The 18729-nt window shown below is 49.1% G+C and overlaps 2 protein-coding genes across 13 annotated transcripts in view; one reads left to right on the top strand and one right to left on the bottom strand.

The window, feature by feature from the left end:
* DAB2IP (DAB2 interacting protein) overlaps window positions 1–7442 on the top strand; it is a 156874-nt gene extending 149432 nt beyond the window's left edge. For 10 of the 11 annotated variants that reach the window (XM_071454441.1, XM_071454436.1, XM_071454443.1 and 7 more), the window contains 2 exons: window positions 531–618; window positions 2149–7442. In XM_071454441.1, the coding sequence (XP_071310542.1) occupies window positions 531–618; window positions 2149–2316 (256 nt within the window). In that variant the 3' untranslated portion in view covers window positions 2317–7442. The remainder of the gene's footprint in view (window positions 1–530; window positions 619–2148) is intronic. The other variant, XM_071454440.1, reaches the window with a different exon arrangement.
* A 5139-nt stretch (window positions 7443–12581) lies between these two features.
* The window catches only part of TTLL11 (tubulin tyrosine ligase like 11), a 33944-nt gene continuing 27796 nt past the window's right edge, over window positions 12582–18729 (bottom strand). The window contains exons 8-9 of one of the 2 annotated variants that reach the window (XM_071454450.1): window positions 17598–17704; window positions 12582–15690 (exon numbers count right to left, since the gene is read on the bottom strand). In XM_071454450.1, the coding sequence (XP_071310551.1) occupies window positions 15389–15690; window positions 17598–17704 (409 nt within the window). In that variant the 3' untranslated portion in view covers window positions 12582–15388. Of the gene's footprint in view, window positions 15691–17588; window positions 17705–18729 lie in introns of both variants that reach the window. The other variant, XM_071454449.1, reaches the window with a different exon arrangement.

Consider the following 18729-nt stretch of genomic DNA (forward strand, 5'->3'; position numbering starts at 1 on the left):
CTGGCATTAGAGCTCACCCCTTCTCAGGAGAAAAAGGATTCTTTGGAGGTGCAGGCAGGTTTCACATGTGGGTTTTCCCCTCAGTGTTACCTGGGACAAGGAAAACCCTGATGTTTTCCTGTTGCGCAAGGGCAGAAATTCAGGAGGGGAGAGTTTGGAGGCTCTGGCAGGCTTGTTCTGTTCATATAGCTATGGCTCTCACCACCATCTCTCACCTGTAACTCTAAATTCCTTTCTCCCACCCAGTGGGAAGTGGTTTACAGTGGTCCAGGGCTGTTTCAGTGCAGCAGGTTTCACCTTTACCTGAGCCAAGCCCACTTAGTGCTTTCAGTCAGCCCTCACCACTGGGTCAGCCTTTGCTGTGCTGTCAGTTCAGCTTTGGGGCACCCTGCTAGAAGGAGCTCCAGGGAAGAGTAAGAGCCAAGAAAAAAAGCTTGGTTTGTGGGTAAGAGGAGGCAGAGTGTGAGTGTAATACCTGGGTTTAGCAGAGCTCAGCCAATGTAATTTTTTCTTGTGTGCTCGGCTCCCAGACTGATGTCGGTTGAGGAGGAGTTAAAGAAGGACCACGCTGAAATGCAGGCTGCTGTGGATTCCAAGCAGAAGATTATTGATGCACAGGTGAGTGCCCCGTGCCAAAGGCTGCTGCAGTTTGCAGGGTGGGTTTGCCAGCACACAGTGCCCCCCTGCAGCAGTGCCAGCCCATGGTGAGACTGTGTGGGTGAGTCAGCACCAAGCTGCAGGCAGAGCCAGGGCAGCTGCAGCAGGACACAGTGACTGTCACAGCTGTGTGCAGCCTTGGAGCATGGCACAGAGGGCGTGGGGTGGTAGACTGGGGAGGGATCGTGCCCACAACTTAGTCAGTGAAAGGATCACATCCCCTGAAGCATTGCTTGGTGCTTCATGTCCCAGTAATGCCTGGATCATCAGAACCTGGACACAAGGAACACACAGCCTGCCCACAGCCAAGCCAACATGTTTTTTCAGCCTTTGGATTGTGATTTGCAGGATTGGGAAGCTCAGTTACTGCAATCAGTTACATTGGAAGAGGAGCATCACATGATGGATGCAAAACACTGTGCTTGGAAAAGAGAATATAAAAATACAGCCCATAAACTTCTAGGTTGTCCAACAGAGACCACCATGTCCTCACCAACCAGGCCTCCCTACAGCTTGTGGCTTAGAAGTGATAGTATATTCTGGCCTTACACTTAACAACCCTATTGATCACTACTCGGGACTAATTCACTGCATAGCTAATTTAAAAGGAGACAGTAGTAACTTTGTAAAAAAAAACCCAGCTTTTCTGGGGAGGGATTTGTTCAAAGCTGCTAAATCATCCATCCTATTCTGTTCCACGCACCAGAAGAACCATGCATACCCAGGGTTGTCCCTCAGGTGTCAGTGGTGGTACCTGCAGCCTCCCAGCAGCTCTGGGACCTCCTCCTGTCCCCTGCACCTCAGGGGGGTACATGTGAGGTTCTGACCCTGCCCCTGCACGCTCTCTGCTCCTCTCTTTCGGTCACCTCAGGCTGTGCACATGTTGGACATGTTCATTGCTGGACTTTCAGAGTTACAAACAAGCAACTGCTGTGTCCCTGAGCTGGTTCTGTTCCTCTGCACAGGAAGATGACATTTGTTCAGTGTCACAAAGAACGGGAGTGGCAGAATCAGGCTGCAGCATGCAAGCTCTTGCTCCATGCTTACAATGCTGTAATCGGTGAGAGCTGCCATCAAAGACAGCCTGGCAGGCTACAAGTCATTTAAACTATTCATTTATAACTAATTAAATACTGACAGGAATAACTATCTTGGGAGAGTTTGGGTTTAGAAATGGAATCCTACCATCTTTTGTAACAACTGAGTTAGAACAAACAGTACAGTGTATAACTGAATAATTAGAGCAACTGTGTTACCTCCATTTTCATCAGCATCCTAAAATAAATGTAGCTCACATTGCACAGGCAGGGGATATTTGTAGCCCTGCAGATTTCAAAAAGTGCTGTGTAGCACTTAAAACCCCCCGCCCAGGAATGCCAAAGAGAAAGGTCCTGGTCCAAAAGGCCTCTGGGTCACTGTCTTGGGCTGACGTCCCAGAGGGACAGGGCTCGTTCCTCTCCACTGATCATGCCCTCTGCTGTTTGCTTGCAGGAGAAACGCATTGCTTCCCTGGATGCTGCCAACGCACGGCTAATGAGTGCCCTTACTCAGCTGAAAGAGAGGTACAGCATGCAGACACGTAATGGGATCTCCCCCACAAACCCAACTAAATTGCAGATTACAGAGAATGGAGAATTCAGAAACAGCAGTAATTGTTAACGCGCGGAGGGCGCTGCCGCAGGAGAGGCCTGGCCGGAGGGACCGTGCGCAGCAGGCGTGAGCCGCGGCTTCAGAGAACGGCTGCTCCCCGAGCACCAGCTCCTTACTGCGGACGGCGCCGACTGACCCTGCTGGGAGATGTCCTGCCAGCACTTTGAGGGACGGGAATGTCGAGTGTGAGATGAGTGGCATAAGGAAATAACATATATTTGAGAATCGCTGTCACTGTTGGATTTGAGTCAGTGTTTAATGTTCAAACAAAAGTAACCTTTTCCTTCTAAACTGCCCAAAGGATATGCCTCACCCCTCCCAGCAAGGAGTAACGTCCTTGTCATGCAGTAAGCGAAATAAAGGGAGCTGGGCAGAGCCTGCAGCAGGCAGGGGCCCAGTAAGTCCAGTTCAAGTGTGCTGCTGGATGTAGCGTCCGAGGGACAGCAGCAAAGCCTGGCCCGCTCCTCCTGTGACTCCCCCTGGAGCACAGCCCTCCCAAAGTGAACCCCAGCCGAGCCCAGCATCCTTCCTGGGAGCTTTTGTGAGGCCGCTGACTTTCACAGCATCCACAGGGCTTTCATGCAGCTAATTAGTGTTTAATTAACTCCGCCCATGCAGGGAGCACAGTGCAGATGGAAGGTCAGGGCGGTGTGGCGGCCAAAGGGGTGCTGTGTGGGGAGCCCCGGTGGCAGGGGGGCTGGACTGGTGCTGCTGGGGGTCCCTGGGCAGCCCAGGGGCATAGAGCAAGGCCAAGGCTGTGGCACAGGAATGGAGGGAGGAGCTGGCACCTGGTGAACGGCAACTCGATTCCTTTGGACAGCTTCTGCTCTCTCACAAATAAAGGGGAAGAGTTTTGTAAGCAATAGCCCCAGGCATTGTCCCACGCACACTTCCTGCCACAGAATAAAGTGAATGTTGCCTGAGCTTGGTCCCTTAGCTGTGATTGAGGGACAGGGGCTGGATTTGCTGGTGCCTGTTGTGGTAGAGGGGAGCGAGGGGGCTACGTGGAGTGGCAGCTTCCTGCTTGATCAAGGGTTCATTGTGGGGATGGAATGCTCTGTGCTGAGAGTTTTACTATTTCTGGGGAGAAAAACAGACAAAGAAACAAGAAAAAGCCCTGAAGAACCATGAAGATCGGTAATTGTATTTCTTTTCTTTCACAGTATGCATTAGAAAAAAAAAGATCCCATTTTCTGGAATACTGTCCTCTTTAAATTGGGAATGAGCACTGCATGGAAATTAACCGGCTTGAAGAATGTAAAACATGGTCATAAGGGAGTAACCACCAAGAACAGCAGCCACCACCGAAAGGTCCCTTGTCAGGAGCACTGTGCAGGCATAAGCCAGGATTAGACTTTCCCAGCTTCGGCACAGACACGTTGAGCTCAGCTGGGCGCCCCTTCACGGGGGCTGTGCCGCTGACCTGCCGCCACGGTGTGCTCGTGGGTTTGTGCTTCTTGCAGTTAGCCCTTCACAAGTCCCACTCTCAGAGCAGGTCCCTCGTACCGAGAGCCAGAGGTTTCTCTGAGACACGGACAGTGTACAGTGTACAGGACATCTGCCTATGCTCCCTCTAAAGGTTAACACACTGCTCAACGCCTGTCCTAGCTCCTGCTGCCATGTGTAAATGTACAGCCCAAGGGACTAGGACGTTCCCTGAGCTCTGCTCTGCTTAGGTACCGTCTCCAGCCTCACACTTCCCAGGCTGCCTGAGCAGGACACTTTGCCAGTAAGCTCTGCATTGCCGTGCTGCCCTGCAGCCGTAAGGCTCCTTAACAGCATTCTTCCTCATGCAATCGTTTGCAAAATTTAAGATGCTCTTTTTCCTACACGTTTTTCTGGTCCCTGGAAGCCCTGGGCCAAGCCCAGGAGGAGCGAACGTGTTGCACTGAGGTCTCCACACCCCGCCAACACCTGCCGAGGGGTGCAGCACACAGCAGACCCCAAACGGAGCTCCTCAGAGCAATGTCATAACTCAGTACTTATGGCAAGTACAGTCACCTTTGAATTTTGGAGACTAGCACAGATGGCTTTGAAGAATCTCACAAATCTGACAAGGTTACAACTGGAGAAAGACCCAGACAGGTTAGGAATATACAGGGTACTGTGAACCATTGGGTAATGTAGATTTACACCTGCCACTGTCTCAGAGTCAAATACATAAGAACCCTGAAAAAAAAGACTATTTTAAATGCTTTTGCCCTAAGATGCCTGTTTAGAGCTGATTGTTTTGAATTCTAAGTATTTGTGTTGCGAGAGACTGGAGTTTTTCAAGACAGAAGTGACATAGAGGAATGGAAACGCTAACAGGGCATGGGGCGGGCGCCCCACCAGCGACGTTTCCATTCATACATGGAAGTAATTTCGGGATGCAGTCAGTGCTCTCCGTAAGAGCTGGAAAAAGAAACACCCACAAGCCAATTGTTTAGTGCTGAAGCTAAGCACAGTACATCTTAATCTTCTCAACCACAAGCCAAGGCACTGCTCCCTCCCCACCCTGATCTGTCACAAACTCCTGGTTCCCCTCAAACTTGCAAATTTCTGAACACATTGTTCTGCTGAAATAGCAGGAATGCTTAAATCCTTCCACTGCCAGTTATTAAAATCTTAAAAGTTCCAGTGCCAACACCTTCTGGAGTTGATGCTTAGTTTCCCAAGCCAGTACAAAAAGAAATTTAAATCAGGATGAAGTCTCGTTACAGTAGAGATTCCCCCCTGTTTTTTCCTGTTTCCTTTTCCTGCAACTGTCAACAACTGGACCTAACCATGACTCTCCCCTAAAAAGGTTTGGGGGCAGGTGTTCAGGCCCAGGCTCAGTTCTGTTCTTCAGTTTGTGTTTTTGTTATTTATAAGCTGTACATTTCTCCGTGTGTGTGCGTGTGAGTGAGTGCAGGAGCCCGCGTGTTCCCTGCCATGGCCTCGGAGCTGGTACCTGGCATAGCAATACCTGGATCCTGAGAGGTGCTGCAGCACCAGAGCAAACCACCACTGTCCCCAAGGTTTTGTGATTGGCTCCATTTCCTTCCTGGTTCTTGCGCTTTCTACAGTGAGAGGCTGTTCTAGTGCAAACTCGTCAAAGTGTAAACAAAGCAAAAACACACCAATTTTTATCTTAATACAAGTCTTAATATTTTTTTTGTAAATGTTCTCAGTGTTTACTGTACCGTATCTATCTCACTAACAGTTGTATATAGTAACTTACTCCTGGTGCTGCTTATTCGGTCGGGATTTGGCTGTATCTCACTGCTGTGTTGGAGAGGTGGGCTCAGGCTGCCAAATCCGGATCCAGACCCGTGTTCTGATTCCAGCCTCCTCCCTTGGGGATCTGAGGGAAGGCAGCAAAGCCATGGATCCAGATTTGTGGTGGGCCCACCTCAAAGATTCTGTTTTTAGAGTTTTGATTTGGGGTTTTGTTAAACTGTAGTGAACGCTCCTGAAAAAATGAGCGGGTTTGTGTGAAGGGGGATGAAAGAGACTGAGCGGTATCCCAAGGTCTCTGTGGACTGTAAGTATCATCATTTGGGACAGGGATTATGGCTTCAGTGCCAAAAGATGGGAGGGACCCCAGTCCTTCCCCATGCCCACTAATACTACACTGTAGTCACCAGCCCCTTCTGCACCAGTTTAAGCAAATCCTGCCGCCATCCAAAGAGTCCAGTGTCACTTTGCATTGTCATTTGAGTCTGGTTGGTTTTGTTTTCTGCTTTTGCAGCTGTAAAGCACTGATTGCACTGTGAGAACATGTGGAACCCTCTGGCCTGGGAGCCAGTCCCAGAGGTTGCTGCAAGGTTGCAGGACACAAGTTCTGCTACTATGAATACTCCTAAAGGGCAAAGGGACTTGCTGGACCTCAGTGAGGTGTCACAGGCTCTCTTAGGAAAGCAATCAGCAAGGAATCAATCATCCCCAAAGTTTAGATAGCTCATAAGCTTTTTCCTGTTCCTAATGTCCACACCCAGATGTAACAGAAAATGTGCTGAGGTCTGTTGTGTGATGGACAAGGAGAAAGAGGATTTCCAGTCACAGATGGCAGATGCATTGATGTGTTCAGCCAGTACAGCCACAGGCTGTGGCCCAGGGGTCTGATCTGAAAGGGGCTCATTTGCCCAGCAATCCCAGGGCAGGGGGAGCAGCCTTGGGCCGAGGCCGTTCTGACAGCAGCCTGTGACCAGTGGGTCCAGCAGCTCCACCACATCCCTGCCCTGTGCCTCACACAGCTCTGCCTGGACACTACAAAGCAGAAGTCCAAAGGAAACACCTGTGGCACTGTTCCTAGGTGGACACTCTGTCCTTCCCACCTGCAGTGACTGCTGGGGTCACTTCCTCCCCAAGCTTTGTGTTCAAAGCAATCCAGGCTGGCCAGGACTGGGAGCTGGTGTGGGGCAGAGCCACGGCCTCAGGGCCACCAGGAGCTCCCTTCAGTGGCCACAGGAAGGGACAGTCCCTGCCCATCCCCAGCCAGTCTCTGAGCCTCAGGGCCATTTCAGAGGAGACTGCTCAGCCAGAAGGCTCAGACAGTGGCACCTGCGCTGCTCTGACCCCACAGAGACAAACTTCTGCCTTTTCCTTCTCCCTTGGGGAAAATCACCCGTGGGGGAGCGGGAGGACAACAGCAGCATGAGAACATGCAGCTCATGGGCTGTCCAAACCAAATCCAATCCTGAGGGCGTTGCACAACATCCAGAAACAACCATGTTTCTGAAAAGGGTGTCACGTTCAAGCATTGACTTTCACAGATCACCTGAGCTGTGACATTGCTGTAAATGCCATGTGGCTCTGCATCAGCTACCAGTACCCCAGAGTGCAGCCTCCATGTTCACATATTCCTTTATCATACATCACTGTGTCTTAAGATATACCTCTCTCTGTATATCTGCTTAGGCTGATACTTGTTCCTGATAAGCAGTCGCTATGTTTTATATCCTCTTATAAAGAAAAACAAATCTTCTTTTGTAAGTATGTTTAAAAAACAAAAATGCAAAGTGGAAGTGTTTGCTGAATCTCCTTCAGCTCCTTTTAAACTATGTAATAATGTACAGAGAAAGTTGTTGGTGTTCAAAGAAATGATGTGGCTGTGCAATTTATGTACATTTGCAATTAGAAATATTAAAGATTTATTTAGATATTTTACATAAGTGCTCCAGCACCTCTACTCAGTCATTTCCAGCTTTTAGAGCATCCTGGCACATGCCACATGCACACACAAACCTGTCTTATTTGCCTTCCCAAAGAGATCACTGAAATTTGCTCCCAGTAGAATTTTAGCCCTGACTCCACCACTTTCCCTTCACTTGTTTGGGGGGTGAGACAGCCAGGCCTGCTCCTGTCCCCACCAGTCCTTACAAACCACCCTTCTGCCTTCAGTAAAAGAAAACTTGGAGGAAAGTCATTAAAACCCTGGGCAGCATCAGCACCTCTGCCTCATTAACATAATCTTAATTAGCTCCTCCGGGAGAGGTGGAAGTCAGGCTGGCTTCATCGAAATGAGTCGGGATGTGGAGAGTACCTGTGGCTATTCCTGTGCTCAGCAGGGCTGGAGCTGGGCACTGGGCTCCTCCTGTTCCTGTCAGGAACCGGCCCCTGCCCAGGGAGAGAAGCCAAAACCCACCCAGACCAAAATCCTCTCTCAGGGCTCTGCCATTCCCCTCAACACTGTTGATTTTGAAGGCTGAGAGAAAGAAGAATGGAGCCCTGGAAACACAGAAGCTCCGAGAATGCTGCAAGGAGGGATTAGTCAAAACCACCTCGACTTGAATAAAACCTCCTTAGCGGCTGTTCAGCTTCATTAGAGCAGAGCTGAATTCTCAGCCGAAAACACCCAGAACGTCTCTGTGCTCTTGACAGCTCTCAGCACCTGCGGCTCCGCAGCCCGGCTGCAGCCGCTCCCATGGGCCCCGGCAGACGGGCAGGGCCGGGAGGAGTGAGACTGGAATTGCAGATCAGCAGCCAGAACAGCCACGGGAATACGGGGCTGCGAGGCTGGGGAGTGCAGATGTGTTTGCTTGAGGTTTTTAATCTGGAGAGTCATTTTAGCACAAGACTCATCAGCAATAATGATGTTCCAGTAATTGCACCCTTACAAGTACAGGGTTTGTTCTGAGTTCAGTAAGTGAGAGTCGCCAGCCCGTGAGCTGCTCCTGGTGCCAGGCAGCACCTTCTGCAGCACAGCCCAGGCAGCATCTCAGGCAAGGCTGAGGTGGTCCCACTCCATTGTCCCAGCTAAGCCCAGCAGCAACTGGCAGCTGGGAGATGTCAGAAGTGGGCATCTTCAAAACACAAGAATCCTGCCCACCACAACTGAGGACAGTGACAGGCAGAACAGTGGCCACTGACAGCTGAGGAAGGGACAGCATTAAGCCAATACTTGCCAAGCTGGGGCTGTAAGAGCACAGAAGAGCCAGTTTGTTTTTTCAGTGGGAGGAAGGCAGGGAGGTGCAGAGATGAGGCTCATACCTAGTGAGGGAAGGAACAGGAACAGCTTGTGTTTGCTCCTCCAGTAACAGTCTCTGCTCTGCTCCTGACAAGCATCTTTCCCTCACAGCTTCCCAAGCCCTTCACAAGCAGTCAGCTCCCACTCCACTGCAGTGGGTGAACGTCAGCATCCTTATTTTCACAACAGGGACGTGCAGTGAGGAGCACAACTTTCCCAAGGCCTCCCAAAAGCTACTAAAGCCAAACAGCTGATTTTCCTTCCGCCCCCACCACCTTCTGCGTGCAGCCATCCCACACACAGCAGCCCAGGCTCCTGAGCAAACATCCTCTGGAGAAGTAATTCAAAGCCAGGCAGTAAACAAACCTCCAAAGCCTTGGCCCCAGAGACGGGAGCGCAGCCGCTCCCTGCCGGAGAGTCAATAACGACAGGAGAGCAGAAAGGAAGGAGCTGGAAGAACAAGAGTCATTAGTGGAAACTTGTTGTTTGTGCTAATTAGATCATTATCTGGAAACTGCTATTGATGTTGCTATTTTAGCTCCTGCTGCTGTTCACAACTTTATTTTATCCATGTCTCTTGACTGCCCACGCTCATCCACATCCTGCAGAAAGGGCCGGCAGTGCCGCCCACAGCCAGGCCAGGATGGAGATGGTTTGTGTCCCGTGCCAGGCAGCACCTCCTTCCCCACCTCAGCACCTGCAGGGTCCTGATACACTCAGGAAAAATGTTTCCCAGCTTGTCACAATGTGCCCTGTGCTATTATTGATCTTAGTCAGACAGTGGATCATGTTACTTTGTTATTAAGTGAGAGGAAGAGAGAGAAGGACTTGGACACCTGTAGGATTTCTGCCATTTCCAACCCGACAGCCAGCACAGCCCCTCAGCACATAAATAATATTGATGCAGCCCTGTACATGATCAGATTTCCCCATTGGTGGTATGAGCCATAATTGAATAACCTCAACCATTTGATTTTTGTGCTATATCATCAAGGAGTGAAGCCTGAATAACAGAGCTTCCAAGTTGACTGACTTTGATTTATTACAGTCACTAACTATTCTTCTTCCTGAAAGCCACAGTGCCTCCTCACCCCCTGAGTGAGAAGAGCTGTGTGCTGGGGGACCAGGGCTGATGGGAGAACAAACATGAGGCTCAGCAAACCACACATTAGGGAGCTGGTTTGCCTCCAAAACTCTCATTCTCCCTCTCTCCAGCTTGTTCACCAATGGATCTGAACCTGACTTGTAGAAGGGCTTTTGTATTTCCACTGATGAGGCAAAGGAAGAGGGAAAATTGCATCACATGACCACAACAGGCTTTCAAGTTTGTCTTTTACTGCAATTTCATACGACTTTCACACTACACCTGCAGTAAATTCAGCCATGACACAAGTGAACTTAATTCTGCCATCAGAAATGCAAAAAAATCCATTCGTCTCCCACAGAGGCAGCTGAGGCAGAGGGCAGGGGACACTGCCCCCTTCCCGGGCCGTTCCTGAGTGCACGGATGTGCCACATGCCCCCCGGCACTCAGGCTGGTGACAACAGGCAGGCAGAGCACTGCGCCCTCCCGCATCCCTTGCTGCCAGGGGCACTCACTCCCGCTCCCTGACGCCTGCTGCATCTGGGACAGCGCTGAGGAACGGGAGCACCGGGCAGCGTCAGCAGCTGGCGGAGGTGCGAAGCCAGGCTGCCTTCAGCCGTGCCGCGGAGCCCGCCGGGCTCCCTCGCCGAGCTCTGCTTAACGCGCTGCCACACCCCCCCCGCTGCACTGCGAATAGAAACGCGCTCCAATAAATCACCTCTCAGTTAAAAGCAGCCATTAGCTATTAGCAAACACCGCAGGCCTGTGGGCCAGGGTAATTCAATGTGATATGCTTGGGCATGCAAGGTAATAGGTTCCAGCTGAATACCATGTGATACAATCTCTTCAATGGGAGGTTAAATGAGGCTGAGACAGAGACCAGATGGATTTATCTGGGTAGCGCTGATGATTTTTTGTGTGTGTGCTTAAGATGAAGTGAAGGTAAGCAAGGCAGAAATAATCGGAGAGAAAAGCACGAGCTGGGCTGCGTGTGGTTGGGGAAGGGATAGCGGGAGCTCGGGACCTCATCCTGCTGGAACAAACCAAGCGAGCCGGAGGATGCTCTCAAGGCAGTACAGATGGAAACAGCCAGAGAGAAATAAATACTTTATCAATTTCCCCTTATGGAGGAACAACCAGAGGGCAGAACGAGACAAGTGGAGCGTAGCTGGGCAGATGTAGACACCTCACTGCTATTTCAGCAGGAATTTGGAGCCCAAACACCATCTCTCATCCACCCAGGACATCTGCAGCAGGCAAAGGGACAGAGCCAGTGTGCTCTCTCAGGCTGAGGTGTGGCTGCAGTGCCCGTCAGTGTGGCCAAAGGAGGGGCAGCTCCATGAGCAGAGTCAGTACCTAAGAAAATCAAGTGCTCGGCTTTCGCTTGGAGCAGGTTGTTCTTGCTCAGGCAGGCCACAAAGAACTGTGGGACCCCTGCAAGGCACAGCCAGGTGTCTGCAGAGGCAGCAGGACCTCTGAGACAGCAGAGGAAATCCCTCCCTGTGAGGGTAGGCAGGCCCTAGCCCAGAGCAGCTGGGGTTGTCCCCAGATCCTTGGCAGCGTCCAAGGCCAGGCTGGACAGGGCTTGGAGAAACCTGGGATAGGGGAAAGTGTCCTTGCCCATGGTACAGAGTGCGATGAGATTCCCCCACACCAAGCTATGCCATGTAGTGCTCCTTGCTCCAGAAGGTTCCAATCAACCTCCGCAACAACAGAAACGGGAGGTGGAACAAAGCACAAAGCAAAGCACGTACCAGCTCCTTCACCCTCATCACCACGGGCCACTGACAGGCCTCAGTCCAGCACAATGAGGAGAAACCCGGGACATTGCTATGGAAATGCCCCCCCTTCGCCCTGGGTGTGCACCAACAACCGCCAGGGCTCCGCGACCGCGGCCGCCCCTTCCCTCACGGCCCCGTCCCGCCCTCACGGCCCCGCCTCCAGGAAGGTTCTGGAAGCACCGGGCTGTGCCCGCGCCCGGGATCCTCCCGAGGACATTTTCCTACGCTGGGCTCTCCCGGAAGGATCCATCGGGAGGATCTGACCGAGGAGTCACTCCACGGTTCTGCTCCGGGAAACCGAAGGGCATCCCAGGCACCGGACCCCATCCCGTCCCCGCAGAAGGGCTGAGCAGAGCGGGGCTGGCCGGCCTTCATTTTCCGACAACCCCAGCACAGCCTTCGGGCACTCCCACATAAAAGTAGCGCAGGAGCCACGCTCCGGTCACCCCAAAATCCCCGCCTGACCGAGCACCCAGCCCAAGGAAGAGTGCACCTACCCCGCCAGGCTGCGGCCGGAGCGGGACGAGATCCCCTCCTCATCGCCGCGGCTCCGAACGCCGTCCCGTGCCCTCCTGAGGGCCCTGAGGGCACAGCCCGTACCCAGCAGACCCTGCCCGCGCTGAGGGCACCAGCCGGGCACAGCTGCGCTGGGCTCTCCCAGCTGGTCATTAACTCTGTAATTAGCGAGCACCTGCCCTGCCCTTCCTTCCAAGGAAGCGGCCACAGGAGCGCGGCAGGCGGCGGGGTCGGTGTGGGGTCGGTGCAGAGCTCCAGAACGCTCGGCAGGGACGGGGGTGTGGGACAGGGCACAAGGAGTGCCCAGAGCCCCGGGCAGATTGTCCGTGCCTTACCTGCAACCGCCCGATGCAGAGAAAAAACACAAATGCAACAAGGAATCACTGAGCGGGTCTGGGCACATTCAGGCTGCACACAAGCCTGCAGGGAAGAGGGTTGAAATTCTGGACTCACTTGCCTCAAATTTTTGTTAGATGTTGTTTTATTCTGATTTCTACTCAAGGATATCAGACCTGGTGTGTCTGATAACAAGAAAGATTTCACTGGTATACAATATTCATATCATATGTGTCATAAATAGAATGATGAGTGCAGTGCTGTGGTATTCTCTGAAGAGAATATCTACAAAAGTGCTGTTAAAAATCCAATGCCTTTCCTGTATTGTTTCTGTAGCTAGAGAGGTACCTCAGGATTAACAGATTATCAGTGCATTAGCATTCATATCCTGGATAAAGTGTCTCTGGTCATTTGCATGGGCACAGACTGGTAACTTAAAGGCTCTATGCAATTGGATGCTAAATAATATTCAGAGGAAATTGAATTAGACAGGAGGGAAGAGAAATGTGACTGCCATTAAATCTCTAAAGTACATTCCTGGTTTATTCCCTCCCCCCCGAGAATAATATAGCATTCAATTTTCCAATTATATAAATACATGAACAGTGGATTACTAGAGGCAGATAATTGAATATTTTGACTATTCTACAAGGGACCTTTCATATTTGAAGTGGGAGATGAATAGAGCATGCAGCATCAGCCTGTGGATGCACGAGCTATAAAAACCTCTATTAGATCCAGAGAGTATAAAGGTCTCCCATAGAGAGAGGGATCTTATCAGTGTTCAATATACAATAGTTAATTTATTCCACTGATATCAGGGTGAGTTCTACAATTGCAAAACCGGGATATTTCAGGCCACACATCGTAGTACTTCAAAGGTGCAGGGAAAGGCATTCGCAGTCATAGCATTTCAAATCCGACTCCGCTGTAACTCTGTCTTTACAGGACATCAATCATGAGATGAGAGGAACTGTAAGCTATTTTCCAGTAACACACTGCCAATCGCAAGACAAATGTCAGATGTCACAAAAGGAGAAGTAACCATTTTTCAACCTGTGAATGTCTTCAAATATATTACAATGGAAGTGTGAAAAAAATGATCCTTTCAGCTTCATTTGTTCTGACAGGTGCCAGACTTTGGAGTTCTGCATTTTATCTTCATACTGCAATAATCTTTATGACATTTGAACAGGGCTGAGGGCAGTGGCATTAGTTAGTCTACAATTGTCCTCTTATGTACAATACATAAAATTTCAAAGTCTGGCTGTTGAACTAAAAAAGATGATCTACTACTATTTTATTCGTGTTACAGAAAAAGGTAAAGAGAAGGGATGCCCACATCTGAGATTAACACATGCTGGGGACTAGTTTTGTGTGGGCTCAGCCTGACTCCTGCATTGCATTGCCATGCTGCTATTGCCAGTTGGGAAAAACACATGCTGCTTAAAACTGAAATCAGGAAAAAAACTCTACAAAACTCTTCAGTTTCCCTGAACTTAAAACTCACTTGATGCACCATGTGTGCGTTTAGTCCCTGACTTGAAACAGGTGGACTCCCCCTCAGTGACACAGCATGTGTTGGGGGCACCAGCCACTGGAACATTTTGACATGGAGCTCAGGGAATGTTCTCCAGCCCAAAGCTCAGTGCCCATGTTACAGCTTTGCCATTTCTGATAGCATGGAGGACACTAAAACATAAGCCAAGTCATTAACATTAAAGAGTAGAACAAAGGAGGAAAATCAAGCTCAGATGTAGCCATTCATTATTGTAATAAATGGAAGACCACAAAGAATTTCACTCAACACCCCTGAAGTTCCAAGTTCTTCCTGTCCTTCCAGCCAGTCTCATGTTCTGCTTAGCCCTCACAAGAAGTGTGAGATCATGGAAGTCATGGTTCATTTCCTGGATAATAAAACCCCTCTGTCCAATTCCAGCAGTACAGCCCAGCAGTTCTGACACAACATCCTTAGATCTAATTCGTACAGAGTTACAACACGGTTATTTAAGGAAAAAATTAAGAATATGAGCAAAGACACAAGGAAGATCTGCTCTAGATGTTACAGCAGGTCTCAAGAGGGTAACAAGCATGCAAAAGACAAAAAATGAGCAAACCTAGAATACAGTTAGTTTAGGCTAAAGTCAGTGACAGGGTTGGTTCCACTGGAATTTAGATGACCTCTTAGGCCTTTACACTGTACAGCTTTCTGCAGAAGCAGTGCTGAATCCCTGAAGACAAAACCACCACTTGATTCACCAAATTTGACTTAAGAAAGTAAATCTTTTTCTGTGAATAAGTGTGAGCTTATTGGTTCTGTGGAAGCAAAAGGATAAACAGTTTTAGTTCTTCTTTAAAAAACTAACAGTACTTGTCATGGCAAAGACATGTACAAAGAAGTAGAAGCCAAAATATTATTTCAGTGCTTTAAGACTCACTTTAAAAAATAAGTACATAGATATTGACCAGATCTGTATCGATTCCAACACCTACAGTCCAAGCCACGGAAAGAAGAGAGTCAAGGCCTGAAGTCTGACCACAAGTGCAATTTCAGATTTCAGTTCTCCAGTCTGGTATTTGTGACTGCAGTTCCTTCCTTGGCTGCTGTGACATGTCCTGTGCACACAAAGCAATGTAATTCCTCAGTCAGTGCAGCCAATCCCATGATGCTGGTTATCATCCCCTGTGGGTTGGTCCTTCTTTTCCACACACTCAGGATGAATGCACAGTTTGTCATGGGATGTGCACAGTAAATCCCACAGAGAGGTGAAGAAATAGCCATTGCCAGAGTCATTATTTGAAAATGGGAGGTTGCAGTAGACTTTTTGAAAAGCATAAATAAAAAATACAGCTGAAAATAAATAGTAGTCACTCTGAAACGAAGGGATTCCATGGCCAGTCTCTCCTCCAGCAGCACCCGTGCCTGGCTGGGGATTAACTCCCCGTTCTGTCCCGGCACATGAGCGCCCGGAGCTGATGCGATGATTTCTGCAGCCGGAGCACCTGGTGGCCGTGGGGCCGGGCGGGGCCGGGGCCGGGCGCGGTGCCCGTGGCCCGCAGAGCCCCGCGGGGCTGGGCGAGCCCGCAGCCCCACACCAGGCGCTTCCCGTGCAGCGCGGCCAGGCGGCACTCGCAGAGCTCGAGCAGCGACAGCACCTGCTTGTGCAGCGGCAGCGCCTTGTACTTCTTCTGGGCCAGGCAGAAGAAAGCTTCCACAAAGGCTTGCAGACACATTCCTGCAAGGAAAAGGAGCTCACGGGAGACTGGCGCGTGGCATTTCTAGCAGCCTGCATTCCTCAGGGATAATACTATCTCTTGTTTGTTGTGGCAGCAGGGCCAAATGAGTGTGTGATGGGTGTGAATGCAAACAATCCTGCTCCTTCACATCTTTTCATTTAAATGGCAGCAATCTGTAATGCTCAGAAAGCAAAGAAATCGTCCTTCAAAGACCAAAAGCCAAGGTTTTATTTGTGTCACACTCATTGGGTGTTTCAGAGCAGGCTAAGCCCCAGGCTGGTTACAGATGGGTGACATTCCCTATCACTGAGGCAGATTCTGGCTTTGCAGACCTCAGCCTGCAATCCAGAGGCAAAGTGGTACAGCAAGAACCCATTGTAGGATATCACACCCTTAAACTGATGTAGTATTAGCCTTGATTTCTGCTGCCAAAATTATTAAGTTGAAACCAAATGAGACACACTGAGCATCGAGGAAAACACACACATACTGAGCATCAAGGAAAACAATCCAGCTGGAGAGAAAAACAAGTTTTTGTCGGCAGCTGAATGGAGTCTTTTAGAGACGGATCTGACCCAAAAGTTCACACCAGTGTGTTATTTCAGTCTGTAGCACTATGAAGGTAACCCCATTACCAAGTATCACCTTAGCAAGATATGAGTTTGTTTGAAGCACTACTTCCCTCCTACACAGCCTGTACCAGGTACAAACCCTTTTGAAGGTGAACAGGCCATTTTTTCAGTCATACCCAGCAACTCCACAATAGTTGTTTCAGCTGAATGAAAAACAAACAGCTGAAGAGAGCCGTGCCAAAAAATGTCTCTGCTATAATACAACTGCTCTATCCCTTCCCACACAAAAGTCCCCTGCAGAAGCCCCGTGCTGCAGGGGAGACTCTTCAGCTGCTGTTCGATCACATCTCGCTAATAGCACATTACCAGAGCCAAGGGGAAGAGAAGCTGAGTATTAACACTAATTATTGTATTTAAAACCTTGATGTAATACCTACTCAAATTCTTAATTAAGAAGCCAGACCCCAATTGGTTGTGCAGAATGCCACAAGCTCTCCCAGTTTGAACATACACTTAAGAAGATTATTTTAGGACGAGATATTGAAAGGTTTGGGGGTTTTAACTGTGTTGGCTTATTGATGTTGTAGGAAAGGCACCTTTTCAAAATACAACAATTACATTCTGAAGTATAATTTCTCTCAACCAAGGCTGCAGCTGGGGTCGTTTACGATCTTGGCTGTAGAACAGCTTGCAAAGGAATTGTTGAGTTATCTGAAAGCAGCAGCTGCCAGCTCAGTAAATTATTTTATCAGTCACGGTGAGCTGCAGGCAGGGAAAGCACCTCTGGTAACACACACACTTTCTCCCCAGAAGTGACACTCATGTGAAGCATATTATGGAAGAAGTTAGAAGCTGTTCTAGAACAACAGAATCATGCTTGTCTTGGTTACAGCTGGGAGTGGGCTAAGCCAGCAAAACAGGTGGGCAGTTTGCATTTGAACACCTCAAAAGCATCTGGTTCATTGACATCATACACAAATCTCTTCATTTTTGAAAGCCTGAAGATTCAGTTGCAAATCTGTTATTTTTCCTGATGAAATTCTACCAGCCAACCATGTAAGTGATTTATATCCATCCTGAAATGCTAAATGCAAATACTCAGATTTTATATAGCTGTGAAATTGAGGTGACCCTCATGTACCCAGAGTAATACTGCCCTGAAGGGTAACTGCCACAGCACTAACCAGGAGAATTGGTTGTGTATGTGTATGCCTCAGGTATACATGGCTTCTTCCCATTTCTATCTATGCTTGAGGTGTACCTGAGCAACTAAAATTGAAAAAAATAACCCCAAAAGTCAGATTTCATAATTTTTGAATACAAACCTGGGTTACCTGATTCCTTGTGGTCAATGCCCATGCTGTTCCACCTCCTTGTGATATCAATATACAGGATATCTACAGCAGCCATTGAAAAATTGCTGTTACTCAGTTTGCAGTTTCTGTTAAAAAGAAACAAAATAAAGATGAGATTCTCATTACATCCAAACTCCCAAGTTAGGAAAAATTCTGCAAGGGCAACTTGCAGGAGAAAAGTTTACCCATGTCATGTGTACAGACCTACTGTAACGTGCTCAGTCTAATAAAACACACACAGCAGAGAGCAAACAAACCAGCATCCATTAAATGCTCCTATCTGAATGGAACAGGCCCAAACCTGGAATATTTCAATTAAAAATATGACCTGACTGTTACACAGAGCTTTCTTCCAGTGTATTGCTAGTACTCCGAGGCTGTAAGAGATGGAATTAATTGGTACAGTGCAAAACCCACCACAAATCTGCACAGACTATCTGCACGAGGCAGGGTTTGCACAGAGAAATACCCTTTTATTTGTCTGCCTGATCCTGTTTGGAGAGGGCTGGAGGAAGCTTTCAGGCACAGCCTTGCTCCTCCATGCCTGAGCACTGACAGGATTTCCCCTGGTGGAATGGAACCTGTGTGGAGAGCAGCTCTGGGTGCAGCTCTGGTGCAGAGCTGGCACTTTGTGTGTCCGAGTGTGCAGTGTGGTGCTGATCAGCCCTGGGAACAGCCCCATTTCCAGCATTTCCAGATGTCTGGCAGCCTGGCTCCCACCACTGCCCATGCCAAAGAGCTGGCCAAAATTTCTTGCCAGAAAAGAAACAAAAAAAATTTTTAAAATCCACCCCCAACTCGGCCAATTGAAGCAAATCTCACTCTTCAGTAACCTCAACAGAGCTCCCTTAAAATAGAGTAAGGCCTTGCCTAGATAGCCCAAAACCTCCCAGGCAGCATCCAAGCAAGGACTAGAGACAGTCAGTGTTTCCCTTTTAGCTACTTTTTTAGAATGAAGAAAACATAAAAGGAAAACAGATTTTGATGAGCCAGAATTTGGGTGGACATTCTTTGCAAGCACCTGCCCACACACAAAATCCCACTCGTGTACCATTTTTTTCCTGAAAAGTGATACAACACATGGAAACCTGACCTCCCTTCTGAAATGAAC

This window comes from Agelaius tricolor, unplaced genomic scaffold (assembly GCF_023055355.1).
Source record: "Agelaius tricolor isolate 1412-34295 unplaced genomic scaffold, bAgeTri1.0.p SCAF_38, whole genome shotgun sequence".
Taxonomy (NCBI): Eukaryota; Metazoa; Chordata; class Aves; order Passeriformes; family Icteridae; genus Agelaius; species Agelaius tricolor.